Source organism: Elgaria multicarinata, chromosome 7 (assembly GCF_023053635.1).
Source record: "Elgaria multicarinata webbii isolate HBS135686 ecotype San Diego chromosome 7, rElgMul1.1.pri, whole genome shotgun sequence".
Classification (NCBI taxonomy): domain Eukaryota; kingdom Metazoa; phylum Chordata; class Lepidosauria; order Squamata; family Anguidae; genus Elgaria; species Elgaria multicarinata.
This window is the reverse complement of record NC_086177.1, coordinates 50,942,173-50,968,180: the sequence shown is the minus strand read 5'-3', so window position 1 is coordinate 50,968,180 and position 26,008 is coordinate 50,942,173. Positions and strand designations below refer to the sequence as shown.

At 39.8% G+C, this 26,008-nt stretch overlaps 1 protein-coding gene across 1 annotated transcript in view; it reads left to right on the top strand.

The window, feature by feature from the left end:
- The window catches only part of CEP192 (centrosomal protein 192), a 66,564-nt gene extending 41,520 nt beyond the window's left edge, over positions 1–25,044 (top strand). The window contains exons 33-47 of the mRNA XM_063131295.1: positions 1,365–1,625; positions 1,858–1,964; positions 2,728–2,837; positions 5,761–5,902; positions 7,659–7,825; positions 8,416–8,539; positions 8,776–8,881; positions 12,247–12,448; positions 17,729–17,808; positions 18,580–18,675; positions 19,330–19,449; positions 20,701–20,819; positions 23,118–23,226; positions 23,641–23,699; positions 24,688–25,044. Coding sequence (XP_062987365.1) covers positions 1,365–1,625; positions 1,858–1,964; positions 2,728–2,837; positions 5,761–5,902; positions 7,659–7,825; positions 8,416–8,539; positions 8,776–8,881; positions 12,247–12,448; positions 17,729–17,808; positions 18,580–18,675; positions 19,330–19,449; positions 20,701–20,819; positions 23,118–23,226; positions 23,641–23,699; positions 24,688–24,826 — 1,941 coding nt within the window. The 3' untranslated portion in view covers positions 24,827–25,044. The remainder of the gene's footprint in view (positions 1–1,364; positions 1,626–1,857; positions 1,965–2,727; positions 2,838–5,760; positions 5,903–7,658; positions 7,826–8,415; positions 8,540–8,775; positions 8,882–12,246; positions 12,449–17,728; positions 17,809–18,579; positions 18,676–19,329; positions 19,450–20,700; positions 20,820–23,117; positions 23,227–23,640; positions 23,700–24,687) is intronic.
- The last annotated feature ends 964 nt before the right edge of the window (positions 25,045–26,008 follow it).

The following is a 26,008-nucleotide window of genomic DNA, read 5'->3' as shown; positions in this document are numbered from 1 at the left end:
AAACACATAGCAGCACCCACCAGATTAAAACCTACTTTAGCAGTACATCAGTTTAGATGCCAGAAGCCTATCTGAATAAAAATATAATTGCCAGCCAGCAGAGGGCAAGAATTAGAGCTAGCCTAGCCTCCCTTGGCAAGGAGATCCCGATTCTGGAAGTAGGTACCAAGAAGGCCCCCCTCTTGCCATAAAATGTGCCTCTGATAGTAGTGGGACAGAGGGAAGGACTCACCTGAGAATCTAAAAAACACAAGGCAGGCTCATATGGGGGATTTCATCTTACAAATAACCTGAATTCAAGCCACACAATGCTTTATAGGTCATAACCAGCACTTTGAATTGTGCCCAGAAATGAAGCAGTTGTAACAAGGGAGTCACATACTCCCATTTAACCAGCCTTTCTCGGTCAGCAGAGGCTGGAGCTGATAGGTTAATCTTCTTCTGCATGAGAAGGCAGGGCTAAAAAGATTGATACATTTTCCACCGTGAGAGGAGAAACCCTTTCAGTCTTTTGCTCTGTCTTGTACAAAACAGTAGGGTACCTAGCTTTCTCTTCAGCTATTGCTGAGGAGATTAAAGAGAGAGACAGAAAGAACAGAAACTACTTATTTTCTATCATTCTCTACCGCTATTCTGTTGTTGATTAGACAACAAGGGGAAGGATCCCTTTGTTGAATTTATTCCCTGGAGCTCAGCTGAGGGTTCCCCCAGGTAGAGGGAAGGAGGGTTAGGGTAGCTGCTTGTCGAAAGTCTAAGACTGGTTTAGAAAAAAATCCTGTTACTTTTATACCAAATTTTATGCAGCCTATTTAAAACATTTAAATAAAAAGATGTTTAAATAAAAGAGAAAAAAGTGAAAAACCTGACCCTAACACTTGCCATACTAAGATCAAAAGAGAACCATAACCAGTCAAACAACATAATCAGTAGGAGTTAAAAAATAATAAGTTAATTGCATATTCTATGACATTAAAAACCTGTGGAAATGGGGCAGATTCTCACTGGCTCCTAAATGATAGCAAAGTTGGACATAGTAATTGTTATGAGGGTGTATCGGCGCCAACACAGAGATGGTACTGTTCCTACCTAAACTGAGGGCAGAAATACCTGGTGTAGGACTTCAGCTGAGGAACAGACAGATTCATACAGGAGAAGGCAGACCTTCAGATACTGTGGACTCAGGTAGTTCAGAGACTTATTGGTTTAGAATTTACCTAGAAACAACCCGGCATTAGTGAAGATCTTTAAGCACTGTCTTCATATAGTTACTCTGCTTGCTTTGAATATTCAACTTGTGAACAGCAAACCTGAGTACAGAGTTTTTTTCAATTTCTGTGATTCTAAATATGGGTGTTGTTTTTCAGATACCGTTGTATGGATATGGAGGGAAAAGCAATCTGAGATTAGAATATGTTAGAAGACATGCTAACAGATACACAGTGGAATTGTTTGAGCCATCACCCGGTAAACCAAGCAAGGCTTCTTTCTCAGTACAAAATACAGGGTGTCGGGCTGCCTACGTGAAAGTACTGTGCTTTAAGAACTTCTGTGAACGAATTGTTATGGATCCAAATATAATGATAATTTCTCCAGAAAAGTTTGTCCTTAAGGAAAATTCACGGCAGGTAAATATGAAAGCCAGTTTCATGCTTGTCCTGATAGATGATGTGAAAGTGACACTTATGCCTGACCTATAAAATATGTAACTTGTCAACTTAATTTTTTTCAAAATGTGCTTTACAAAAAAAATGCTATACAATTTTCCTCTGCGTTTGTGTATCTGACGTATAATTCAAATATAGTGGCACTACCTGGAAAATGAGTTCATTTTAACACAAAAATGCCCATTTCCCCCAGAAAGTTACAATAACATGCTACTCCACTGAAGAACAAAATAATTCATCTATGTTGTCTACAATATGCTTCTTCTATGGGGATGAAATTTCAAGACAACAATATCGCAGGTAAGGCTAAAAAAAAATTGAGCAATAATGTAGCTTGTATCAACCATATTAATTACTGTTTTCCTTAAGAATAAGAAATAAATGGCTCTTTAATTTTATATTTTATATTTTAAAAATAGCATGCTCTTTTAATAGTAGTTCATGCAAACCTGAAGTTTGTCCAGTTCTGATGTACAGAGAGATTACGTTCTAAATTCCTGTTTATATAGAAGATTTGAACCTCTTAAGAGATTATAGGAATAGTAACCTGAGGTGCTGAAGACTATGTTCATGGGTTCACAAACTTGGCATTAAGACCCCATTACTATTTGCACTCACTTGCCCTTCCCCACCCTTGAGATACCCAGCATGTGCAGAGGACATCAAAGTGGCATTTCTCTTCAGAAATGAATTCAAGGTGCAATTCTTTCCCACTTAGTTTTCTGTAGATGGATGGAGGAGGAGATATGGAAGTGTTTCACCTGCATTGCTGGACATCTGTGACATACCATTACCACTAGGTTTCTTATGATAGCCATCAATGACTGCATTAGTGGAAGGATGACTGGGACATCAAATGATGATAGTTTTATGCTTGATAAATGAGTATACTTTCATTATGGAGAATAAGAAACTGATCAACTGTAGCTTCTAAGAGCATCCAAAATGCTTTTAAAATGGGATAACTGCATTGAATGCTTTATTGAGTATTTCAGCATCTTTGTCAAGTATTTTATAAACTTAATGGGATCCTGAAAACCACTCTTTAAAATTGTTTACCTAGAGCTATGCAGCATAATCCAGATCATGCGCAAAAAATACTTCCTGCCAATAATCCAGTGATAAATGTAAAGTTTGATGAAGAATTACCTGGGGAAGAGCTGGTGACAGAAGGTAAGTTACTCATCCTGAAGTTTAATATGTTGATGTCTATGCTTCGGATGCACCATTTCCTATGTTCCTTCGATCTTGTTTCCTAAGCAGTTTAGTTACCATATTTAAGGCCATTATAGCTGTGTTCTTTTCCATGGTTAAGAAACATAATGCTGTTGCCACAGCTTCTCTCCAGTGCAAATCTCTCCTCCCCACAGCCATGATTCCACAGAAGTTAAATAGGAAGTTAACTTCTGATAGGCTTGTACCCAAACTGTTCAATAGATTAAATTCTGTAAGAGTACCAATGAACGTTCTGAAATTCTCAGTGTTACATCCACTTCACTCATAACAACTGAAAACAGCCATGCTGGATTAGATCAAAGGTCCATGCAGTCCAGCGTTCTGTTCACACAGTGGCCAACCAGCTGCCTGTGGGAAACCCACAAGCAAGACATGAGTGCACAATAGTCCCTTTGATAGAGGAGGTAGTGTATAGCCATCAGGACTAGCGGCATTGATAGCCTTATCCTCCATGAATTTGTCTAATCCCCTTTTAAAGCCATCCAAATTGGTGGCTTTCGTTACATCATATAGCAAATTCCGTGGTTATCAGTCCTAAATCCACAACCAATCAGTTTGATGGGATGTCTCTGAGTTCTAGTATTATATGTGAGGGAGAAAAATGTCCCCCATCCACTTTCTCCACACTATGCATAGATGCTGTAACCTTTTCTCATAGGGGAGCTGGTCCAGCCTCCTGATCGCTTTAGTTGCCCTTTTCTGTACTTTTTCCAATTCTACAACATCCTTTTTAGGTGTGGTGACCAGAACAGTACACAGTATTCCAAGGGTAGTCACACCATAGCTTTGTATAAGGGCAGTATGATATTGACAGATTTATTTTTAATGCCTCTCCTAATTAAGTTGAACATGAAACTTGCCTTTTTCACAGCAGCTGCACACTGGCTTGATATTTTCATTCAACTGTCTACCATAATCCCAAGATCTCTTTCAGTCAGTCATCACTAGCTCAGACCCCGTCAGCTTATATGTGAAATTGGGATTTTTTTGTCCCAATGTGCAACGTTTTACACTCACCCTCACATCGTTACCTTTGATCTTATACATATTTGGAAGTGAGTTTTATTTGAAATATTTGGGAATTAAGTGTCTGTTGTAACATAAGAATTAAATTAAGTTCATCTTTGTTTATGCTCTAGCAATGGTGGCTGTTGCCCATTGGGGTTGATGTGGCAGGGCAGCTAATGGTAAATGAAGCCAAAGCTTTGCAGTAGGCAAGGCTAAGATCAGAGTCCATTGCACAGAAAAAATACTGAGGCAAATTCACTTTGAGATCATGCCTATGGGAAGCAGGCAAATAATAGGAAAGGTACCTATCTGGCGATTGCTGTCTGGATTCCAGGCTTGATCACCTGGCTGGTGCTTGAATTGAGCAAAAAATATCTGCTTCTTCTGCATATATGCAAGAATAAATACTTAAAGTAACAACACCCACTGATAGGCTGTGGGCATCCTCTATGGATGAACATTTTTGAACCCAATGCTTTGGTTCCCTGATTGCAACAGGGAACCAAACCTTACCATATATGGCAACCAGACAGGGTGGTTCTTCTGGATGCTCTGTCTTGAATGCCTGTTTATGTTTCTGATGCTACAATTGGAATGGTGGTTGTGGAGGAGGAGAAAAAAGAAGTGTGAACATAGCTTGTTCCTCTCCTTTGAGTGCGTGCACTCCCAGGATGAGACGCAGACATTGTCTGATGGCTGTGCCTGAATTCCTTTATGCCTGTGCACTCCAGAAAGACAGTTGCCCTCATTGGAAGACTGCATGCAGTAGCACATGTCAAGTACCTTTCTGTCCTTCAAGGATTTTTAGACTTGTAGCCTGAGAGGGTAAACTGGGAGTGGGACAGGTGAGGCGTTATCCCACCTCCACCCAAAGTGACAGCCTGACCTAAACCTCTAGAGAGTGTGAAAATGACCAGGATTGTAATAACCATAATTGCAGCTAATTATATTTCTTTGCTTTATTGATTCGAAAGAGTTTTTCAGGGTGTTGTCAAGAGCACAAGATAGTTGTCATTTAAATGGTATGAAATGTAAGGATAGTTCTCTAAACTTTCTTAAACTAGGCTTAACATGCATGTCGAATTTCAGTTGATACAATGCATGTTGAATCTTTAAATAAGGCATAAGAATGTGTACCGACAAACAGTGAGTGTTTAGGAAGCAATGATAAGATTTTTGGTCAAATGCTAAGTTTTGCTCTACTACATACTTATGCGAGTCCCATGTTTTTTCAGTTTCTTGTACAACAGTCAAAATGTCTGTGATCTCCATATTTATGTCTAGGGGATATCTAGTCATGTGGAAAACTTGAGTGAATCTGTGTTATACTAAAAAGCTGTACTTTGAGGGCCGGTTCCCCAACCACTTCATTGATCCAACAATTAAGCTACTTTATCTTAAGACTTGGAAGCGAGCGTTAGTCATGCTCCCTTTCATGTACATAAAAGTTAGTTGTTTCAAAGGATGGTTCTCTTTGTGGCAGTTTAATGAATCAATCTCTCTCCCTCTCTAAAACACACACATACCTTTCTTATTTGAAGAGACGATCTGGAACAGTTCGTACAAGTGGCCTACCCCACAAAAAACAGAATATACCTTCAGTTCCCCTTGTGGAGTGTTAACAAGTATATCTGCTACTACTCTCATTACTATTGAACTTTGGTGTGAAATTATTTGAGAACACAAGTCCACATTGGTACAGTGAAAAACTACTAAATGTGAAGACAGTAATCACCCAGTTGATTGCTGACGAATGGCGGACTATTCTACAGTTAATGCTGCAGTTTGAAGCAATGATAATTTTTGTTCAACTAAACTAACATGCATTTAATTTTTAAATGTCTTCTCCTAGTTTATGATCTTCCACAACAGCCAAATGATCTTCAGTGTTTTTTCACAAACATGCGAAGTATTACTCTTTCTGCTGTTAATGCCTCTACTAGTACTGGTTTTGATGCCAAGTCGTCTTCAGTACATCGTGTGGCATTGCAGAGGTAATGTCATATTTGTCTTGTTTTTAGTAATGTTAAATACTGGCAAGCAGTTCCTCTGCCTTCATCAATTTTTAATTTTCCAACCAATGGCTAAATAAGAATACAGACTCTGAAACTATGGGCGTTCCTAGACGAGGCCTTAGCGCGCCTTGAGAGCTGGTTTCCCTGCTGTGCTTCCACATGACGCACAGGGGAATCCGGCTCCAGGCCGCACTGAAGCCTCCTCTAACGTGCCATAAGCGAAGTCGCTTATGGCGTGCTTTTTCCCCAGCCCCGGCCTGAGGCGGGGGCTGGGGAACGTCTAGCTACTTCCGTGGCTTTTTGCGGCTTCTCGCTTACTCGCGAGTAGCCGCAAAAAGCCGCGGACTGGCCACAGCGCTGAGCGCTGTGCCCATCGGCCAGGGGAGATCCCAGTAGGGAGAAGGGGAGACGACACAGGACAGACACACACACACGCAGGGAGAAGGGGAGACGACGCAGGACAGACACACACACACGCAGGGAGGAGGGGAGACGACACAGGACAGACACACACGCAGGGAGAAGGGGAGACGACACAGGAGCGGATGGGGGGGATTAATTAAAAAGAAACCCTTACCTTCTCCGCAGTCTTCGGGCCGCACGTGGCTCCTTTAAACTTTTTTTTAAAAAATGGCAGACGCTGCAGGGATCCGACGTCCCTGCGCGTCCTGCGTCTGGAAGCCCGGGCGGTGGGCGCTAACATCAGCGCGCTGCTGCCCCACCTCCCTGCTGGCTTATCCCGGCAGGTCTAGCAAAGCCCTAGGTCATAACAGTAACGCAAAACCATGTTTTAGTGGTATGTGCATGAGCAGCAAGGAGCCTCAGCAAAGTCTCAGGTTTGTGCATTCCCAGGAGGCAGGCTTCATTAGCATTTAGTTTCACTTTCCATTAATCCCAGTTTCTCATTACTTATGAACCAGAGATCATGGTTTAAGGCAAACTATGGTTAGTTAAGCAAGCTAACTTTATAACACGTGGCTTGAAGTTTGCTTGATTTGAAAAAGACCAGAGTTAGTTTTAAACCACAATCTCTGGTTTGTACATAATGACAAGCCCGGCTTAGTGTAAAGTGAAACTATATCAAGTCTTTCTAGCCATCCAGGAGGCCGCAGAGGAAATAGCAAGCCTGAGACTTTGTTCAGGCTCATTCTAGTTCATGAACATAGCGTTAAACCAGAATGTCTAGATAATTGATATTACAATGACTGGAAATGAAATGAAAACCAAGATCTCTGGTGCAATACCAATAATGTTAACTTGCGTAACTGGATTCTTCAGAAAATACATTGTGCCAACCAACAGTATTGAAGTTGCACTAGAGGTCTCTTACGCTAATGCAACATAATGCTAGTGCACTAGTATCCAATTGAATACTTCACTTCATCTGCCAAATTATACCGTATTTCTTTGATTCTAAGACACCATTGATTGTAAGATGCACGCTAATTTCAGTACAACCAACAGAAAAAAAGCTTTGATTCTAAGAAATAATAAACACACCCTCGATTCTAAGATACACCCCGTTTTTAGAGATGTTTATATGGGGGGAAAAGTGTGTCTTAGAATCGAAGAAATACGGTAATTGCTTTTCTGCTCTTCGTCAATTTTCATCTTTGGCTAAGACTAAATGTAGTGTGTGTTATTTTAGAAGGCTAGTTTGAAGCTAAAGTTTGAACTTGAAATTGTTGTTTCCTCTGTCAATAGTCAGCATTTAAGCATTTTAACTATTTTACAGCCCTGGCATTCCTGAGAAACCTAGTATGACTCTGGATGTACTACCTGTTAAAGGACCCCATGATGCAGTGTTCTCAAATCCCAATGACCTAGATGAAAATAAGCTTGTTCCTCAGGATACTTGGACACTTCAGCCTGAATTTCTGATTCTTGCAGCTCCTTCTCAGAGTAAGTTACTTCAGCAGTTTTCAATGTTTAATCAAATTACTGGTTATGAATACTCGTCTTCTTTGATTACTTAGGTTTATTATTTGATAAGTAAATACTACTACCATCTGAACGTTGCAGAGATTGGAATGGTGGATATTTCCAGTTGTTTATACAACTTTATTGGTAAATGGATCAGGGTACATATATTTTGCGATTAAAAGTATTTCTCTTGAGCAGGGATGACTTCAGCATCTTGCAACTGAGAATTACTAATATAATTGCCTGCATTTAAGATCTGCTTGTTCTAATTTGTGATCAGGAGGCAAGACCTCTCTAGTTGTTTGCACTGATGTCAATCTGTTGCTGACAGCCTAGTGACCTTATATAAAGCTACCATTTTGCAAAAAGTGGATCCCAACCCAGCTTATGGAATGCTTATTCCCTGTAGTTATGTTCCATAAAAGCTTTTGATTAACTGGTGCATATGAAAGTTAGCAAGTAAAGTTTTATGTTTAATTGATGCAGTTGCTACTATTGCATACCACAATATTTATAATTCAAGTATTACAAGAGCTAATAGAAAATTCATGCAATTCTTATCTCCAAAGGTGGAACAACTGTTACTAGATATACACAAATTACTAACAACTCAAACAGATCATTGAAATTTGAGCTATCGTGGCCTGCTCACTGTCTTACAATAACACCTCAACTTGGAACTATTGAACCAGGGTAAGTTCCATTGCTCATGAATTTTCAACAACATTTTTTTAGTTTGCAATTCCTCTACTCGGATTGAATTAATAAAATACAAACATCCTATATTATATACGAAAGGACAAGGAATGCAGTAACCAGATTTAATAGAGAAACATTCAGGAACACTGCTTCATTGGCATTTTAAAAACTAATGTATCTATATGCTTTTCACTCAAGTTCAAACACTAAATTTTGAAATTTATTTCTAGAAGCAGCATTTCAATTCATGTGAGTCCAAATCCTTCACTTGCAGAAAATAAATCCGTATTTCCATGGAATGGCCTTATTTACATACATTGTGATGGTGGACAAAAAGTAAGTGACTTCAATAAATGTGTATCTGTGGCAAGGGTACAGAACCTCAGGCCCAGGGTCCCACTCTGGCCCTCCTGGAGTCTCAATCTGGCCCTTTGGGGATTCCCAGATGGCCATGCACCCTTCCCCTTCCCCCACACCCCTTTTCCCAACTATTAAATGGTTACCCAGCTTTTGTGCAGCTTCCACCCTATTCCAAAAGCTGAAATGCCTCTCTCAAGGCTTAGTTTCTGGCACTCTAAGATAAAATATGCTTGTAGTTTTGGCCCCACTTTTTTGCCTTCGGCCCAGCCCAGCATTGGAAAATGGCCCTTGAGCTTCTCTGAAATGCAATTCATCCCTCAGGTTTATTTTATTTTATTTTATTTATTTATTTATTTCATTTTTATACCACCCAGTAGCTGAAGCTCTCTGGGCGGTTCACAAAAATCAAAACCATTCAAAGTATAAAACGAACAGTGTAAAAACATAATATAAAATACAATATAAAAGCACAACCAGGATAAAATCAGCAGCAGTGCAGAAATACAAATTTAAAATGCAAATTTAAAACAGCAAAGTTAAAATTGAATTTATAGACTGTTAAAATGCTGAGAGAATACAAAGTTCTTCACCTGGCGTCTGAAAGAATATAGTGTAGATGTCAGGCGAACTTCCTTAGGGAGCTCATTCCACAGCCGGGGTGCCACAGCAGAGAAGGCCCTCCTCCTGCCTCACTTCCTTTGGCAGGGGCTCATGGAGAAGGACCCCTGAGGATGACCTTAGAGTCTGGGCAGGTACATACGGGATCAGGTGTTCCTTCAGGTAGCCTGGCCCCAAGCTGTTTAGGGCTTTAAATGTTAATACCAGCACTTTGAGGTTCAAAAGAGGTTCAGCACCTCTGGGAAATGTTTTCAGTTGCCTTGGTTTTATGAATTACACATTCCAGTTCTTGATCTATTAATGCTGAGAAGAGTAATTTGCCCTTTCTGCATGACATTTAAGTCAATAATTTAGTGATATGAAACATTCTGCCAAACATTGCTTCCAGTTTGTTGCCTGGTACTCTTATGTTCGAAGCATATAACTCCAATTTTATTCCATCTGCACTTTTGCCCATTTGTTTCTGGGCTTCAATTCATACTGCCAGAATTAATCTTTAATGCCCTAAGTGTCTTAGTATGAGGTTACCTCAGGAACCACCTGCTGTCATATAAACCTGCCTGCCCTTTATATTGGCCTCAGAAATTTTGCTTTCTGTGCCACCCGTATGTAAGATCACACTCATATGCAAGACAGGGCCTTCTCATTGGTGCTCCCTCCAGTGGGGCTTTGCTGTACTGCCTGTTCTTAGATGGTTGGTGGAAACCTTTTTAATCAAGCTAATTTTTAATCTTTTATTTTTAGTTAAAACTTTTTACTGTGTCTTGATGTCATGCAACTCAGTCCCACAATATTAATTCCCAAGGAACTGGTATGGAAGTGTATTTCCCCAGATCTCAGAGCTATTCTAGCTAATAACCATTGATAGTATATGCATTTGCTTAGTTCTCTTTTAAAGCTGTCTAAGCTAGTTGCTATCATACACAACTTTAGCAATTAGCAGGAGAAGGGAAACGATATGACATGAGGACATGTAATAGATTTACTGTTCATTAGATGTCATGGAACAGATATATCCTCTTGTCTGATTTGTATCTGTGCCCTAAGATTTTGAGTTAGGTAGGGGGGGACATGTCAAAGCAGAGTTGTAATGCATCAAAGGGCAAAGCAAAGAAGAGATTGCGGAGAGGAGGAAATAGTATTTGGTTGTAATAATGAAATTGTGAGTGGTTATTGCCACGACACAGGCTCTGAACACCAGACTTACCACTACCACCACTTCTTATGAGGCGATACAGGCTCTGAACACCAGACCTGGCCGCAGCTACTCCCTGTTCAAGCCAAGCACCACCGCTTGATATGCCTGAGGCAAGGGATAAAACCCACCTTCCTCCAAACTATGTGGAGAAAGGGGTTTAAAATGGGGAATGGATTTTAATATATATATTAATGTGCTGTGAGTTATATCTGCTGAGGTGAATGATTGTCAGAGTGGGGTGCTGAATGTGTAAACTTAAGATGATAAACGCCAAACAGACACGTGGGATTTTTGTGGTAGTTTTAAAACAAACAATCAAAATTTATTTTTAAAAGTTCATAAGCTTTGTTTCAAATAACAACATTTAAAAACCTTTTTGAAACCTTCCATACAATCCTGTCACTCTCACATTCGCGCTTTCCTTTTTCTCACACAATCACTCTTGAACTTTCTTTATTATCAGTATTGATTAATATACTTCCACTACGTGCACACCACACTCTAAAGACACCACTCACTACACTGACCCTCAAATTTCCCAGAACTTAAGTACCATAGATACAGAGAGCACTACAGACTCTAAGAGTACCTAACAAGTCTCCCTGAAAAGTTTCCCTGAAAGGAACAAGAACAAGAACTCTCAATCCCCTCAGTCATTCCCTTATATATATCACTCCTCCCCCTCCCAAGACATTCTAACTCTGCCCACTCAGGCCAACATTCTACAAACCACAGACTTACAAACTGCAGACATACATTTGGAATTGACTTGTGGGGTGTAACGCCACAGTTATTGCTATGGTTAGCATAAATTTATCTTAGATATTCTAATAGTAGTCCTGGAACAGGAGTCTTCCACCTTCTTTGGTCATGCACACATTGGGGAATTTTGAGGAAGAGGAGCTATCCTTTGGAGACACTGAGTTAGCTACCCCTAAACAACCTTACCATTTGCAGTATATTAAGCCTTAGTATATTTTCAGTGTGCCCTTTGAGGCCTCTGCAATTGCATATTTGCGAAATAGCACAGAAGAGATGTGCAGGGTCCTGAAATCTTATCTCAAGCTCGAAGATAGAACTACAACATGTAAACTACAATATCTTTACCCATTGATACTTTCCATGGAACAACTATTCAAGAAAATCTAAATTTCTGCTGATTGCATTTATGCTGAGTTTACAAATGATATACATATTTTTGTTTTGTTTTAATAATTGTAAAACTGCCCTGGGAACCAGTTGAAGATGGGGCATAAGTCTTTAAATTTCCAAGTGCTGGACAACTCCTGCTATTGTACAGGAGACTGTTTTGAAAGGTTTTAGGTAATTTACGTTGTAAACATTTGGATGCTTACTTTATTACATTGACTATTTTTGCCTTGCAGTTGAGTCATAATCATTATTCCCATAATATGGTTGGAAATATATGCATTGGTTGGCAGGTCTGAGTAGTGATCACTTTGGGATAACATGAAACAGTTAACTGGAAATATTATGAATATGTGTTTTTCTCTATTATGTGTAGCTTATTAGAGTCCAAATTCGGGAAAATATCTCTGAGAAGCAATCTGGAAAGGGTTCAGCAGTTGCCAAAGTAGGTGCTCATCAGCAGCAGCCTGAACTTCCTATCATTCACATACGGCCACTTCAAAAATCACCTTCAACAAAACTTGAAGTAAGGAATCGAACTGTGTTTTTTCCTGAGACAAAATCTGGTGAAAGTTCAGGTAAGCTTTGTTCAGGAAAGCTTTGATTTAACAGGTTCTATGTTAGTATGACGAGCAAGATTGGGCCATACATGGACTCCAACTGTAGTGAGAACTGACAATTTCCTTTTTGGCCTTGAAGATATTTGCACAAATGACTTATGACAGGTGAAGGGAAGACATCTACTGGGATGAAGTTCTGCCTAAAAGATGCCTTTTCTTATTTTATCCCAATCTGGTGCGAATGAGACATCCATCATGGGTGGGTTAACTCCTCCCATTGCCCTGGACAAGCAAGGGACACGTGACCAAGCTTTTTGCCTTGGTCCTGGCCTCTGTGGCTCCTCTCAGCCAGTTCGTTCTTTGCCTTTCCCTGGACAGAGCTTGTTCTTAGCTCTCCTCAACAATCTCCTTTCTATCCTTGCTCTACCCTTTCCTTAACAAACCTTTCTTTCTAGTTTAGTCCTTTCCTTTAAAAACAGAGAAGAAGAGATTTTGCTGATCTTTTTTTCTGGCTCTTCAGCCTTTTCACGAATAGATGGCACCACCTAGCAAGTAGAGCTGAAAACGTAGTAAGGAAAAAGAAGGGGTGTGGTGATCAGTATAGAATCATAGAATAGCAGAGTTGGAAGGGACCTACAAGGCCATCGAGTCCAACCCCCTGCTCAATGCAGGAATCCACCCTAAAGCATCCCTGACAGATGGCATTTTAGAGTCCACCAGAATCCAACTGCCTCTCACAAGGCACCTCCCCACCCTCCACCTGCTCCATCTCAAGGAGCTGACAGTTGCTGCTGTTGTCTCTGAAGGGGAGGAGTTTCTGGGAGGGCCGGTGCAAGTGCCCCACTGCTGGCATTGCAAGTAGATTGGAGTGGAACCTTTGTGGAACTGAATGACACAGGATCTCACGCCCTGTCCATAGTTCCTGCCCTGAAAGAGGCTGACCCAGACATTGATCAGGATGAACTCATGATTGCACATAAGCTGGGACACCCGTTGCTTTCCCGCCAAAAATCAGTTTCATTTTCCCAGGATTGTGCAGCCTGCATTTTGCAAACGCAGCCTTTTGCAAAGGATAATATGCAGCAGCAACCCCCCAGGTATTCCCTCATCCCCCACAGGAGGTTCAGCTGAACAACAGCCCAGGATCAGGCCTTGTTAAAAACAGGCCATTAGAAGGGGATTGGCTCAGCTCCCTGGTCAACAAAAGGGATATAAAAATGCAGAGAAAGGACTCCTTTCTCCTCCAGTTCTTCTTCTGCTCCTTCCCCACAATTAAAGAAAAAAACAAAAGAAGGCACTTCAGGACAAGCACTCCAACATGCCTGATAAAACTAAATTGCCCACATTTTCTGCCTAATCAGCTCCTGATTCTTCTGACCCATGTCTCACGGTCAAAGGAAAATGTCATAAATTAATCTTGCCTGAGCCCTCTTCTGACTAAGATTCTCTAGTTTTGCTAGGTGAATCCTGGGATAGTGGATGAACCTTCCAGTGTAAGATTATTTAACAATGATGATTTTTTTTCTTACTCTATCTAAAGCTCTGGCTTCCCTGAAAAGTAATTCCTCTCAGGAAACAACCAAGCAGCCTTCCAGAAGTAAAGCATTATTCCCAGCTATCCATGAGAACATAAGATGAGCCATGCTGGATCAGTCCAAGGGTCCGTCTAATCCAGCACTCTGTTCACACAGTGGCCACCCAGCCATCGGCCAGGGACCAACAAGGCAGGACATGGTGCAACAGCACCCTCCCACCCGCATTCCTCAGCAACTGGTGCACACAGGCTCACTGTCTCTGATACTGGAGGTTGATATATTCCTTCTTCCTCTGAAAAATTGGTTAAAGCTAAATGGAAGGCCCTCTGCCAATGCAAAGGAGGTTCTAGTATAGCTCAAAAGTTCTACTCCTTACCACACAGCCAATTATAGAAGAATTTAAGGTTAGTGGATGCTGTGGTGGCATCCTTACTTTCAGAAGCCATAAGTCCTAAGGATGGGGACTCCCCTCCAGGATCCTAGAGAAACCAGCACTGAAAGGGGCGCGTGAAGTTACAGCTTTCACTCTCTGCGGCTCCTCTACGGCTTCCTTCTTCTCCTGAGCCGTGCTCCTGTGGGTTGAAGATATTATAAACAATAAAGAGCCGGATAGTTTTTCATTGCTTAGAAGCCTTTCTCAATCATACAAGACATACACCTTCATTTCATATGCCACAGAGGGTGTTTTGCGGCACATTCCATTGCTTCAAACACAGTAGTAAGGCACTGGTCGAAACACTGGAATGTGGACGCTTATTCCAAAGGAAACCTAATTACAGTTCCTGTCACAGGAACACACCTCTTTGGAGTAGAAGCCCTCAAAAACATTTTAGTGGAAACCAGGGGTAGGAAGAAGGTAATGTCCTCTTCATCAAAGATGGATTACAGGAGTTTTTCTAATCAAGTTCCTCCTTCCTTCAGATATCCATTCAGTTCATCCTTTTGGCCATGCAATTATAAATTCACAAAACCCACCTGGTCTAGAACCAGATTCCAGCCCAGATCTCAGACCTCCAATTTGGGTAACAGACCCTCCACAGTCCTCCAAAGCCACTCACCAAAAATTCTGACTCCTTTCCTGCACATGTTGGAGGAAGGCTACAACACTTCCTTCACACATGGGAATGGACAGCACCAGACTCCTGGACTCTCAACATTATACAACATTTCCTGGAGTTTCACTCCACTCTCAGGAACAGGTTTCTTCCCTCCCCCCTTTCCAGGTCCGTTCACAAACAACTAATGGATGCAGCAATTGCTGATCTCCAAGATATAGGAACAATAGAACCTGTTTCACCTCCCAAGCACTTCCAGGGGGTATACTCCATTCTCTTCCTGATCCCCAAGAAGGGAGAAAGTCTTCCTCAACAAGTTTGTGGCATACCTCAAATCAGGATGGAGACCCTCCAGACTATCAAGGAAGCTCTACATCCGGGGAGGGGGGGATTTCCATTCATCCATAGATCTTACAGAGGCTTTTCCAAGCTAATGCTAGCAGTGGTAGCCCACCTCAGACTCAAAGGTCTTTCACATTTATCTCTATCTGGACTATCTTCTAAGGTTCCTATCACTGACAATGGCTCGTGCAGATCTACAGATCACTGTGTCTTGTCTCCAAGATCAGGGATTCTTGATAAACTTCCAAAAGAGCCACCCCCAATCCTCCTGATCACTCATTCACTTGGGGGCAGTTTTAGAAACTTCCAAAGGAATAACCTCCCTTTCCCCAGATAGATTATTCAAGTTTCACCAGGTAGCAAAGTCTGTCCTTCAGCAGAAATGTTCCTTGCGCAAGTGCTGGGCCTCATGATATCCTGCTTAGGGTTACATTCCCGACCGATGCAGTGGCTGCTTCTCCATTTTCAGTCCAAAAAACTTCATAGATACCACATCAATACCACACCTTCTGGCAAGCTGACCATTCCTGCTGATGCCAGTATTTATTACAGCTTTTCTCATGGAGAAGGGTTTTTTCCTCCTTTTCCTTTCCACCTGCTTTTGAATTACTGCATTAACAGCACCTCAGTAGCTACTCTGCCCAAATGCTTGGCTAGAAAAGAACTGGCTGGGAGGAACCACAGGGGCCAGGACCACTGTCACACTGTCACAAAGCTTGGTCACATGTTCCTTGCCTGTCCAAGGCAGTGGAAGGAGTTAACCCATAATGGATGTCTTCTGTGCACCAAATCAGAATGGAACTTCACAGTAAGTCCCCAACTTTCCATTCTCCTATCCCTAGCAGTATACGTTATTGAAGGCAAATGTTAGATTTTGGTCTTGCCCTATGGGTATATCGAAATATTGCTCTTTTGTTGCCATTCTTTAGCATGGGTGAAAGCATTCATTTAAATGAATAAAAGGATAATTTGGATGCCATTGGGGAAGACTTCAACTTTTCCCATCCCCTAATTAAACTTGTCGCTAGAGGAGGCCAAGCCCAACATTTAGGTAGTTCTGTGGAACTCTGTAACAGTTTGGATGGTCATCCTAGGTTTCATTAACCATGGTTTATGAAGTCAGGAACGAACATCAGAACTAACCATTCCTCCTTCGTGTGACACTTTTATATCTACCTTGTAACCTGGAATTCCTTATTACATTCAAACTGGAGAACTCTGATTTAATGTTACTGAGATTAAGCCAGAAATATACTATCATGTGAGGGAAGGAATGCTAGGCCCAGGAGCTTGTTCTCATCTACATAAACCTTGGTTTATGAAACCTGGAATGATCATTCACTGAGAACTAAACCAACCAATATTGGCATAGTGCCTATGATAGGCATGATATTGCCTATGATAAGCATGATAGTGCCTATCATGGCTTTGTTTTGTTTTTTTAGCATGACAAGAAATAATTATACTAATCTATTTATGATATGACAGAATTTGGCTGTTTCTTTGCTGAAAATTATGAAAGCAATTTGTAGTGATTTCATTTTTCTGTCTCTGGGTAAAGATAAAGATACGTATTGAAGGATTCATTATGTATATTGAATTGCTTCACCACAGATTATTTGGGTTTAAAAAATGTGGGGCTTTCAACCATAAAAATTAGAATGGTAAAGCACATTCAGAATGGAAAGTTAATGCACTCTAAATCAGTTTATGAAGGCAAGAACAATGATAGTGACTGGGTTCATGATAACCGTGGGTGGTGGTTGAAATATGGGGTATCATGTTGTTGGAACCCAACAACAGTGACCCAGTTTGCACAATCAAAACAAGCCACCCTGGCTTGTTGTGAACTGCAATGTGTGCCGGGCACAATTTGAATGATCACCAGTCAGCTGCAGCTTATGTCATCCATAACCAGGCAGCCTGGCTTGTTGGACAAATCTTAAATAACCCATGGGTTATTATAGGGTTATTTAAGAGTTATTTAACCTCCCAACAAGGCTTGCCACTGTGAATTTCACATTGTGAAAAGGTAGAGATTAGCCTGATATTTGCAAATTAATTTTTTTGTGGCAGCTTCATTTTCTGACTTGCCTTGGAATTCAGAGACTTTCTGAGTTTGGGAAACTTTAAATTCATAGGATTGGAGGAGTGAACAATAGATTGAAACTGCATTCTAACGCTGACATAAATTACATCAGTTTTTTGTAGAAGGCAATCAAAGGCATAGATTATAAATACGATCATTCCTGATGAAAACAGTAATTTGGACTATTAGCAAGCTGCTTCCACCTATGATAATATGAAATTACTTAGCAGTGGTACCTATAATAATGGTACCTAATTACCTGTATATTTTCTTGCAGAGAAATACCTAGAGATTGAAAATAATGGAGATGAAAATGTGAAATGGTTTTTGTCATCTTTTGCACCGCCCTATGTCAAGGTGAGCAGAAAATCTGAAAAGGGGCATGGTCTTCCAAGGATCATGATAAAGATTTTTTTTGCACTTGTTGCATCTAAACAGAACTGACCTGATATTCACATACAGACAGAACTCTTCTTTGTTCTAGAAAAGAAGTCTAATAGAAAATTAATAAACCTATTAAAGAAATCAGTTCATTCTGTTCTGGTTGTCTTGATTCATTCTTTCGTTTAGTTATAGTATTATAGATTTGTTTGAATAAGGAAATAATTTCTCACATTCAATTGAGTGGGAAATTATGTTAAACTCATAAGGGAAATTAATCATCAGGTAATCCTGAGAAGAAGTTGGTAATAGAAGTAAGGTTCAGTATCGAAGTGTACCTGCTTCTTATCATATGCCCTGTAACTTTAAAATTGATCAAGTTTATCCTTATTTATTTATTTATTTATTTATTACATTTCTATACCGCCCAATAGCCGGAACTCTCTGGGCAGTTCACAAAAGTTAAAAACATTCAAAGTATAAAACAACAGTATAAAACCATAACATAATACAATATAAATATAAAAAATACAATATAAAAATCCTTGAAAATGTACATATGAAAACTTGTATGTACCAGACTTAAATCTGTCCTTGTTTTGTTCAATAAAGTACTTTCCTATCAAGTACTAAATAAAAACTGATTAGATGCTGAAATTAACAACTCCTTACTGAAACTTAGTGTGTATATCTGCTTCAAAACAATTCCCTTGAAGATGTTCCAAAATGGCTTTAATTTCTTTTTAGGATGTTGATGAAAGTGGGGAGGTTTACAGAGCCACATACACTGCTTTCCGATGTTCATGTCTTTCTGGTACTCTTGAAGGTCGAGGGAAAGAAAAAGTAAGTTTATTTGACGGTGTGCATCTTCCTTTGAAGAGTTGTGTGTCTACAAAGGAAAAGGAGAATTCATATTCTGTAAGTGACAATAGTAGTTAATAGAGAATGAAGACAGGTTTCTGTTCAAGAGTAAGATTTGAGAACACTGAAGAAATTTGAAGGAGAAGTAAGATTCCACTACAATTTAGTTCAAAATCTGTGCAAGGCACTCTTCTTGGAGTGTATTGTGTAGAGTGAACTTTTTTATTTGCAAAATTGCCATGGGGTAGCTAGAGGAGTCAAGGGCATTATAACATTGTTGTCAGACAAGGTTAGGAGGGCTTATCAGGTCCTTTGGGGGTCCGCAGTGTGGCCTAAAGCATTTCTTTTCTTCTCCACTCAACTTACTGAACTACCGTCAGGGCTATGACCTAACAGTGGTTGCTATTGCATGGCTCAGCATCTTCTCGCCTGTTCAGATTAGTGTCACAGGTATCAAGGAGTGTGGAGATGGCTGAAAATGCTGCATTTCACTAAAGTGGAATGTGGTGGGAAGTGATAGCAGTTTGGTCATATGGTTCTGGTCCTTAGGCAATCGATGAAAGTGTTACCTTTGCTGTTCAGTCATGTTCAGAAAACTATATATTTACATACATTTATATTTTAAATTCCTGAAAGGTTGTGGTCACCTTTTTGCCTAGAGATAGAGGGCACTATTCTCAGTTTTGGGATCTTGAGTGTCACCCACTTCACCATTCTCACCTGAAAGACAAACACAGACTTCAGTTTTGTGGAATGGTGAGTACATGAACTGGTTTCTTATACCCTGTTCAGATGGAGTGAGAAAAGGATAAGGGTTGTTATTTCACCAGTTGACCTTCACGGTAAAGGATATTTTTGCTGTCTAACCTCATTGCTCTCTTGTCAAAGGCTCAAAACAACCAAACTTAACAGATTTTAAATACAATTTTATGCTAGCTCCTTTGTATATTGATAGAATATCTCACCTGAGTACATGAGTGCAGAACCTCAGGCCTGGGGGGCCAATTCCCCTCCTGGAGTCCCCCAAAATCCAAACCTCCTTCCCCTGGCCCCACATCCTTTCCCCAAGCCACTGATTTTTTGGTAGTTTCCTGGTTTTTGTACAGTTTTTCCCATTTATAAAAAGTTGAAATGACTCTCCAAGGGCTCCATTTAGTTTAAGCTAAAATATGCTGAGATTTCCCCTTTTGGTTTTGACCCTGCCACCCCCACTGGAATCCGGCCCCCAAGAACTTCTCCAAAATAAATTCTGCACCCCGGTTCTAATCACTTGAAACGGCTCTGCTGGTCAATGGTGCCTGGACCCAATAGCGGCAGATGAGATTTCTTTGCTGTCATCACAGTCATGGAATGGAGTGGGCTCTAATTTGTGTTTGAATGGATTTATCAACAGGTTTTACCCAATGGATAAATAGACAGGATCAACTTGTTAATGCTGATGTCAATACTGTTACACCTTGTGAATTAGTGCATGTAAATTAGAAATCTGACAGAGTCCCCTCCAGATCTTACCATGTTTGTAATGTGAGGCGAATAAAATGGCATCAGCATTGGGGAGCAAAGTGGCTTCCAAGGAATTCAGGACAGTTTATGTAGTCTCCCCTCCCCTAGTTCATCCCTTTCTTGAGTTCGTTGCTACAAAGTGGTAGGTCAGGAACAAGTCAAGTGTAGGGAATTAATACCCATAAAATAAAATTAGAATACAATTAACTTGGCCAAAGTTTTCTTAATTGAGTTTCACCTATAGTTCTTCTCAGATTAATTTTTTTTATTTTTTTTATTTTATTTATTACATTTCTATACCTCCCAATAGCTGGAGCTCTCTGGGCGGTTCACAATGAGCTTTATTATTTATGTTTGTTATTTATTTATGTTTGTTATTTATTGTTATTTATTTTATAACAAATTATGTTAATGAGCTTTATTAACATATAATTTGTATAAAAATGTGGAGCATAATTTGAGGAGGTAGTGCTAATGTTTAACTTCAGATGTTTCTTGTAACAGGGCATCCTAGAAAACAAAGCTTTAAAAAATGAAGTTTCCTCAGCTGCCTTAGTAAAAATCAGGGTTCGAGATGTATCCCAAAGAAGAGATTTCCTTGACACTTTTGATCACAAAATTTGGTATGTAAATGAAATGTATATAAAATAAGTTTATGTGCACTCATTCTTTTGTAATTTTATCTATAGCATGCTATTTGATAGTACTTCAGCAGATCCATAATATTTTACAATGCTCAGGGCTGATAAATAGAAATAATAGCTACTGTGCTATATATAGCTCTATGTTGTAGGTTCAGCTGGTAAAATATACGTGACATTTTACCAAACAGTTTGCCCTACATATCTGACAGTGAACCTTAAGGAAGTTCTTAAACTTGAAAAAATGTCTGTAATCCTAAAAAAAACTTTAGGGAGTAAGCCCCATTGCACAGATCTGGCCTTACTTATGAATAATGTATAGGATTGTACTGTAAGTGTTAAGGGTCAAAACGGTAAAACTGGTATGCAGTATACATCTGAATGCTCCCTTCCCCCTCTCAAACCTAACAATCTTGAAACAAAACTTCAAAAATATGTACAGCCTTTTTGCTTTGTGGATTTCACCAGCCTAGGTCATACCCTGCGTATACAGCTCACAGTATGAGACAAAGGTATATCTGTCTATTTTCTAAACATTTTTCCTACACATGTATTTACCTCACATGGTGGGATGTGCTTGCAGTGCTTAATTGTTTATATCTTGTTTTATTTATTATACCATTATACCACTCTTTTTCATGGACTCTTGGCATCACACACATGGGCTCTGCACCTGTGTGGAACCCCATTTTGTGTGCTTTATTATTGTGTTATAATACACAAAGACACACACACACACACAAAGTAGAAGACACAGAGACTAAACAACACAACTCACAGAGGATGATATTATTCTTATTCTTCATCATTATTATTATTATTATTATTATTGGCTGTGCTGCTTACAGTGCAATGATGGACCCTGAAACAATCCTCCTCCTAGCCTCTTATTAAGGTGATGCCAAAGCATCTCTCACTATGTTACGAACCATTGTGCCTGCCTCGCAGGGCTGGTTTGTTTGCTTTCTGTCAGCCTCTCTGGGCCACCCTGCCCTCCTGGTGCCTGGAGATGTAGATGGGCTGGGTGGGTCAACCTCACAAATCTATGGCATACTTGCTCCCAGTGCTCTATGGCCATAGCTGCCTGCTGCCTGCTGCCTCTTCTCCTCTGTGCCCGCCTTGTAGGGTCGGTTTGTTTGCTTTCTGCCGACCTCTCTGTGTCCACCCGCATAGCTGCCTCCTTGCTTCTCTGCCTGCCTGAGCACGTGCACACTTCTCCAATATGATCTGTCTGGTCCTGCTTTGCAGGACTGGTTTGCGTTTCTGGCTTTGAATCAAGACAATCCTTGGCTCACTTACACGTGTCCACATAGCTGCCTGCTGCCGTTCTGCCTGCCAGCTAGCTTGCCCACTTCTCCAATGTTATCAGGCTGGTTTGTGTTTCTGGCTTTGCTTTGACTCAATTTCTAAGATACATTGCTCCCAGCCAGGTAATGTGTATATTGCAGGCAGCCTACTTTCCCTGTTAATGTGGGTACCAAAGTTTCCTCTTGATTCTGAGGCTACATTAGATGGTCTCAAGAAACTGAAGGGATAGGCAGGAACTGGGATGGTGGGGGAAGGTTCCTGCTAAAAATCCCCTAGTTACAGAAGTTCCCTGAAATGGTTCTCAGTACAGGCATGGAACCCCAATGTGCATGAATTCATAAATGACTACTCGAAGAACCATAGTTATAGGTAAGCAACCTGTTCTTTCTCCAAGAAGCCCAGGCTGGTGCACATGGCTCTTTTCCCAAGGGAGTGCTGCCAAATGTGGAAATTATGCTTGTTGTAACACTTAAGAGAGGACATATTTAAGGATGGATTGATCCTGGGTTTTTGTTCAAGTGAACCAATAATGTGGCTCTTAAATGCTGAGGATGGGGTCCCTGTTAATCCCTGTATTTCCATGAAACTTCATTATCACTTACTAGATTTTCCAGAAAGTAGTATCTCTGGACCTGTTTGCATCACCCTTCAGCAAAAGATTCACTTAGTTCTACAGTTAATCTATAAAAATATAACATCAGAGCAGAACAGAGTATCCAGGAAACCACTCCATCATAATTTCCATGTGCTTGTAAAATGGGGCTTTATAAAATGCCTAAACTAAGCAGTGACATGTGTTGATGGGCCTCTCTAGGGGAAATTGTGTCTTCATGAAGGCTCAAAATCGTGGACTTCAAGAACTCTTCTTTGTTTTCAGAGGAATCTAAATGTAAAAAAAAAATCCATTACCAACAAAAATGTATTAGATATGATCGTTACGGCAGTATTTTGACATTTCTCTTTCAAAATCAGGAAAGGAGTATTTGCCCAAGAAGACGTTTATACATTTCCTTCCATTAGGATTGGCGAATCAAGCACATTGAAAATCGGCATACGGAATTATTCTACCTCGTCAAACAGGGTATTTTGACTTCCAAGCATTCCTTCCAGATGCACTTCTATAATAAGTTTTATTCCTTACACGTCTAATGCTTAATAATGGATCTCATGCTAAGCTTCTTTGTGTAGCTGAGTCTGCTGGTCATGCGCTTTCTAGTATTCATTTCAATTTCAGCTGAAAAGCAATAGTTTTTCATTAAAACCCCGATACTGGATTAAACTTGAATCTCAATGTTAAAACTGTATAAAGACTTGTTGATTAAGCTTAAATACTACAAACTTTTCTCAATAGCTTTGACTATTGGGCAATGTAGAAATGAAATAAACATGTAACCTAATAATCTTTTTCTGAACCTTAGAATAGGCTTGTTTTATAATAAATAAAGTATCTTGTTAAATTGTTTTATAATGAATAAAGTATCTTGTTAAATTGCAGCTGAAGTTTAGAAGTCCCAGAGAGCCTTTTTACATCAAGCATTCCCATTATACTTTGAGGTGAGTGAAGTAATATTTTCTGAATCTTTAACTTTTTAAAGGGATTTGGGGGATGAACATGTTTAGAAGTACCCGTTGCATTTCCCAGTAGTCCAGCCATTTCACCATTCTTGCCCTCATATAGATGGAGCAATCTCAGTTGTTTTATGCCTAAGCAATTGTTATTGTTATGTAGATAATACTGAGTAGCAACAAAGTTTATTGTACAGTAATAGAATGAGAATTGGAAGAGGAAAGGGGCAGGTACATAAAAATGTACATAGGTGTTAAATGAAAATTGGATTCAAGAAACAACTAAACGTGTTTTAGCATTAATGTGCTGTCAAGCGTCAAGGAGAATCACAATAAATATCATTTATTTATTTTATTCATTTAAAATATTTATATTCCACCTTTCTGCCTGACAACAGTCTCCCAAGGCAGTTGATAATAAATGAGAATGAATACATAGTAATGAAAAATGAGATCTTTTTAAAACCTGTGAAGGTTTTGGTGGGACAATAATGAAAAGTGTCTACTCCCCAGGAATTAATTAGTGTTGTTCTAATGAGAGAAGCCTGTATCCATAGGGCATCTATCTTAATAGTCCTTGCTTAACCCACATGATAGTGGAACTGGAGGCATTCCAAATAATACACTTTTGTGAGTCTTATACACACACTTCCTAGAATGTCTTTGTTTCTTTCTGAAGTGTCATACTAGTGTGAAAGATCAGAGATACAAAATGGGACATATGTAAACATTATAAAGACAATTTGAACTCCTAATGGAAAACAGTGCCAGTGACAGACAGCCTATAGCATTCTGGCACTTGATAAGAGATCATTCTGCTTTCTCTTGTAGACAGACTAAGGTATGCAAGACTCATGAAAGGATGATAAAGAGTTACAATACTTATCAACATTTCTACCAAAAAAAAATAACTCACTAAAGCTGAAGCAGCCTATTAAGAACCTGTCTAAAATGTTTGTCAACTTGTCTCTTGCAGATGTCATCACTACTGCAACTTACCAGTCCAGTTCAAACCAATGTCATCAGGCATTTTCAAAGGCGTACTGGTGGTAGAGACAGACAGAAGTGGTACTCTTACCATTCAGCTCATTGGTGAGGGTTTGACAGAACAGTGATTAAGAGCTTCTATTAACAGTGCATGCTAAATTTACAACTAAATTATTGAATGACAAGTTCTTTTTTTTGGTACCCTAAAACTATGTTTTATAGAAAGCTGAGGTGTTCGTAATTTTTAATAAAATAATTTTGTATGTTATCATGCAACCTACACTACTGCACTTTGGCTGTTGGAAGCTCCAATGTGTCTTATTTTTGTATTGATTATGACTTTACAAATGACAGTTGTATGTATTAAAATATGTTTTTCTTAAAAAAATAAAATAAAGTTTTCCTTAAATTCTTGCCTGCCTTACAGTGCCTATTACTAAACTCCATACCTTAACTGTTTCTGCTTGGCTTCATATTTGAGGCGGAAAATCAAACAGGTATTCTAAGAACCTTGAGGAATTTGGCATTCATTTTGTAGTTTTGCCAAGACTTGAGTATTCTGCTATTATGGATCCAGTTCAAATAATATTTTCCCCCAATATCAAGGTGCCAATAACTTTTGCTATTTAAATAACCACAATAAAAAGTCTCCATCGTCATTACACAGTTCATATGTGAGCAGTTGTAAGTTTCAATAAATAGTGCACTTCCTCAGTATGATAAAAAGTATCAAATGTTATGGAGGGATTAAAAACTGGCAAGATGGTATGTCCCCCTGTCCACCTCTGGTTGGGCCAGTAAAGCAGTTCAAATCACATAACATGGCCTCAGGCTTGATGGGAATGGCACGAAGACATAAACTCCATCCAAAATGCTAAGAGTTGAACAGCAACCAATTCCTCATTCTTTTAGCCAAAAATTCCATGCTTAAAACTGGCAAATTTTCAAGATCCAATGTACGTTTTCAGCTAAATCACCTCTTCCCCTAGTGAGTTTTGCTAGTGAAATTTGGGTGTGGCCATTACAAGGGTTACAATTCAATGTCTCCAAGTAGACCACCTGACTCCAGGCTGGTATAGAAAAGTAAATTCAAGGTGTGATCTGTGTTATGTGCTAGGCCATCAATACTCTGTAATAGGTCCATGACTGGCAGAGGGGCAATGACATTCTGAGCTGTTCCTGACAATGTTGTCCACCCAAAGGGGCCTCAGGCATAACACTGTTAGCCTTCATCCTGGTGCCCATTGGGACTCGCATCTTAAGTATCTGGTATCCACACTTAAAATCAGCTGTCTGCCATAGGTCAATGA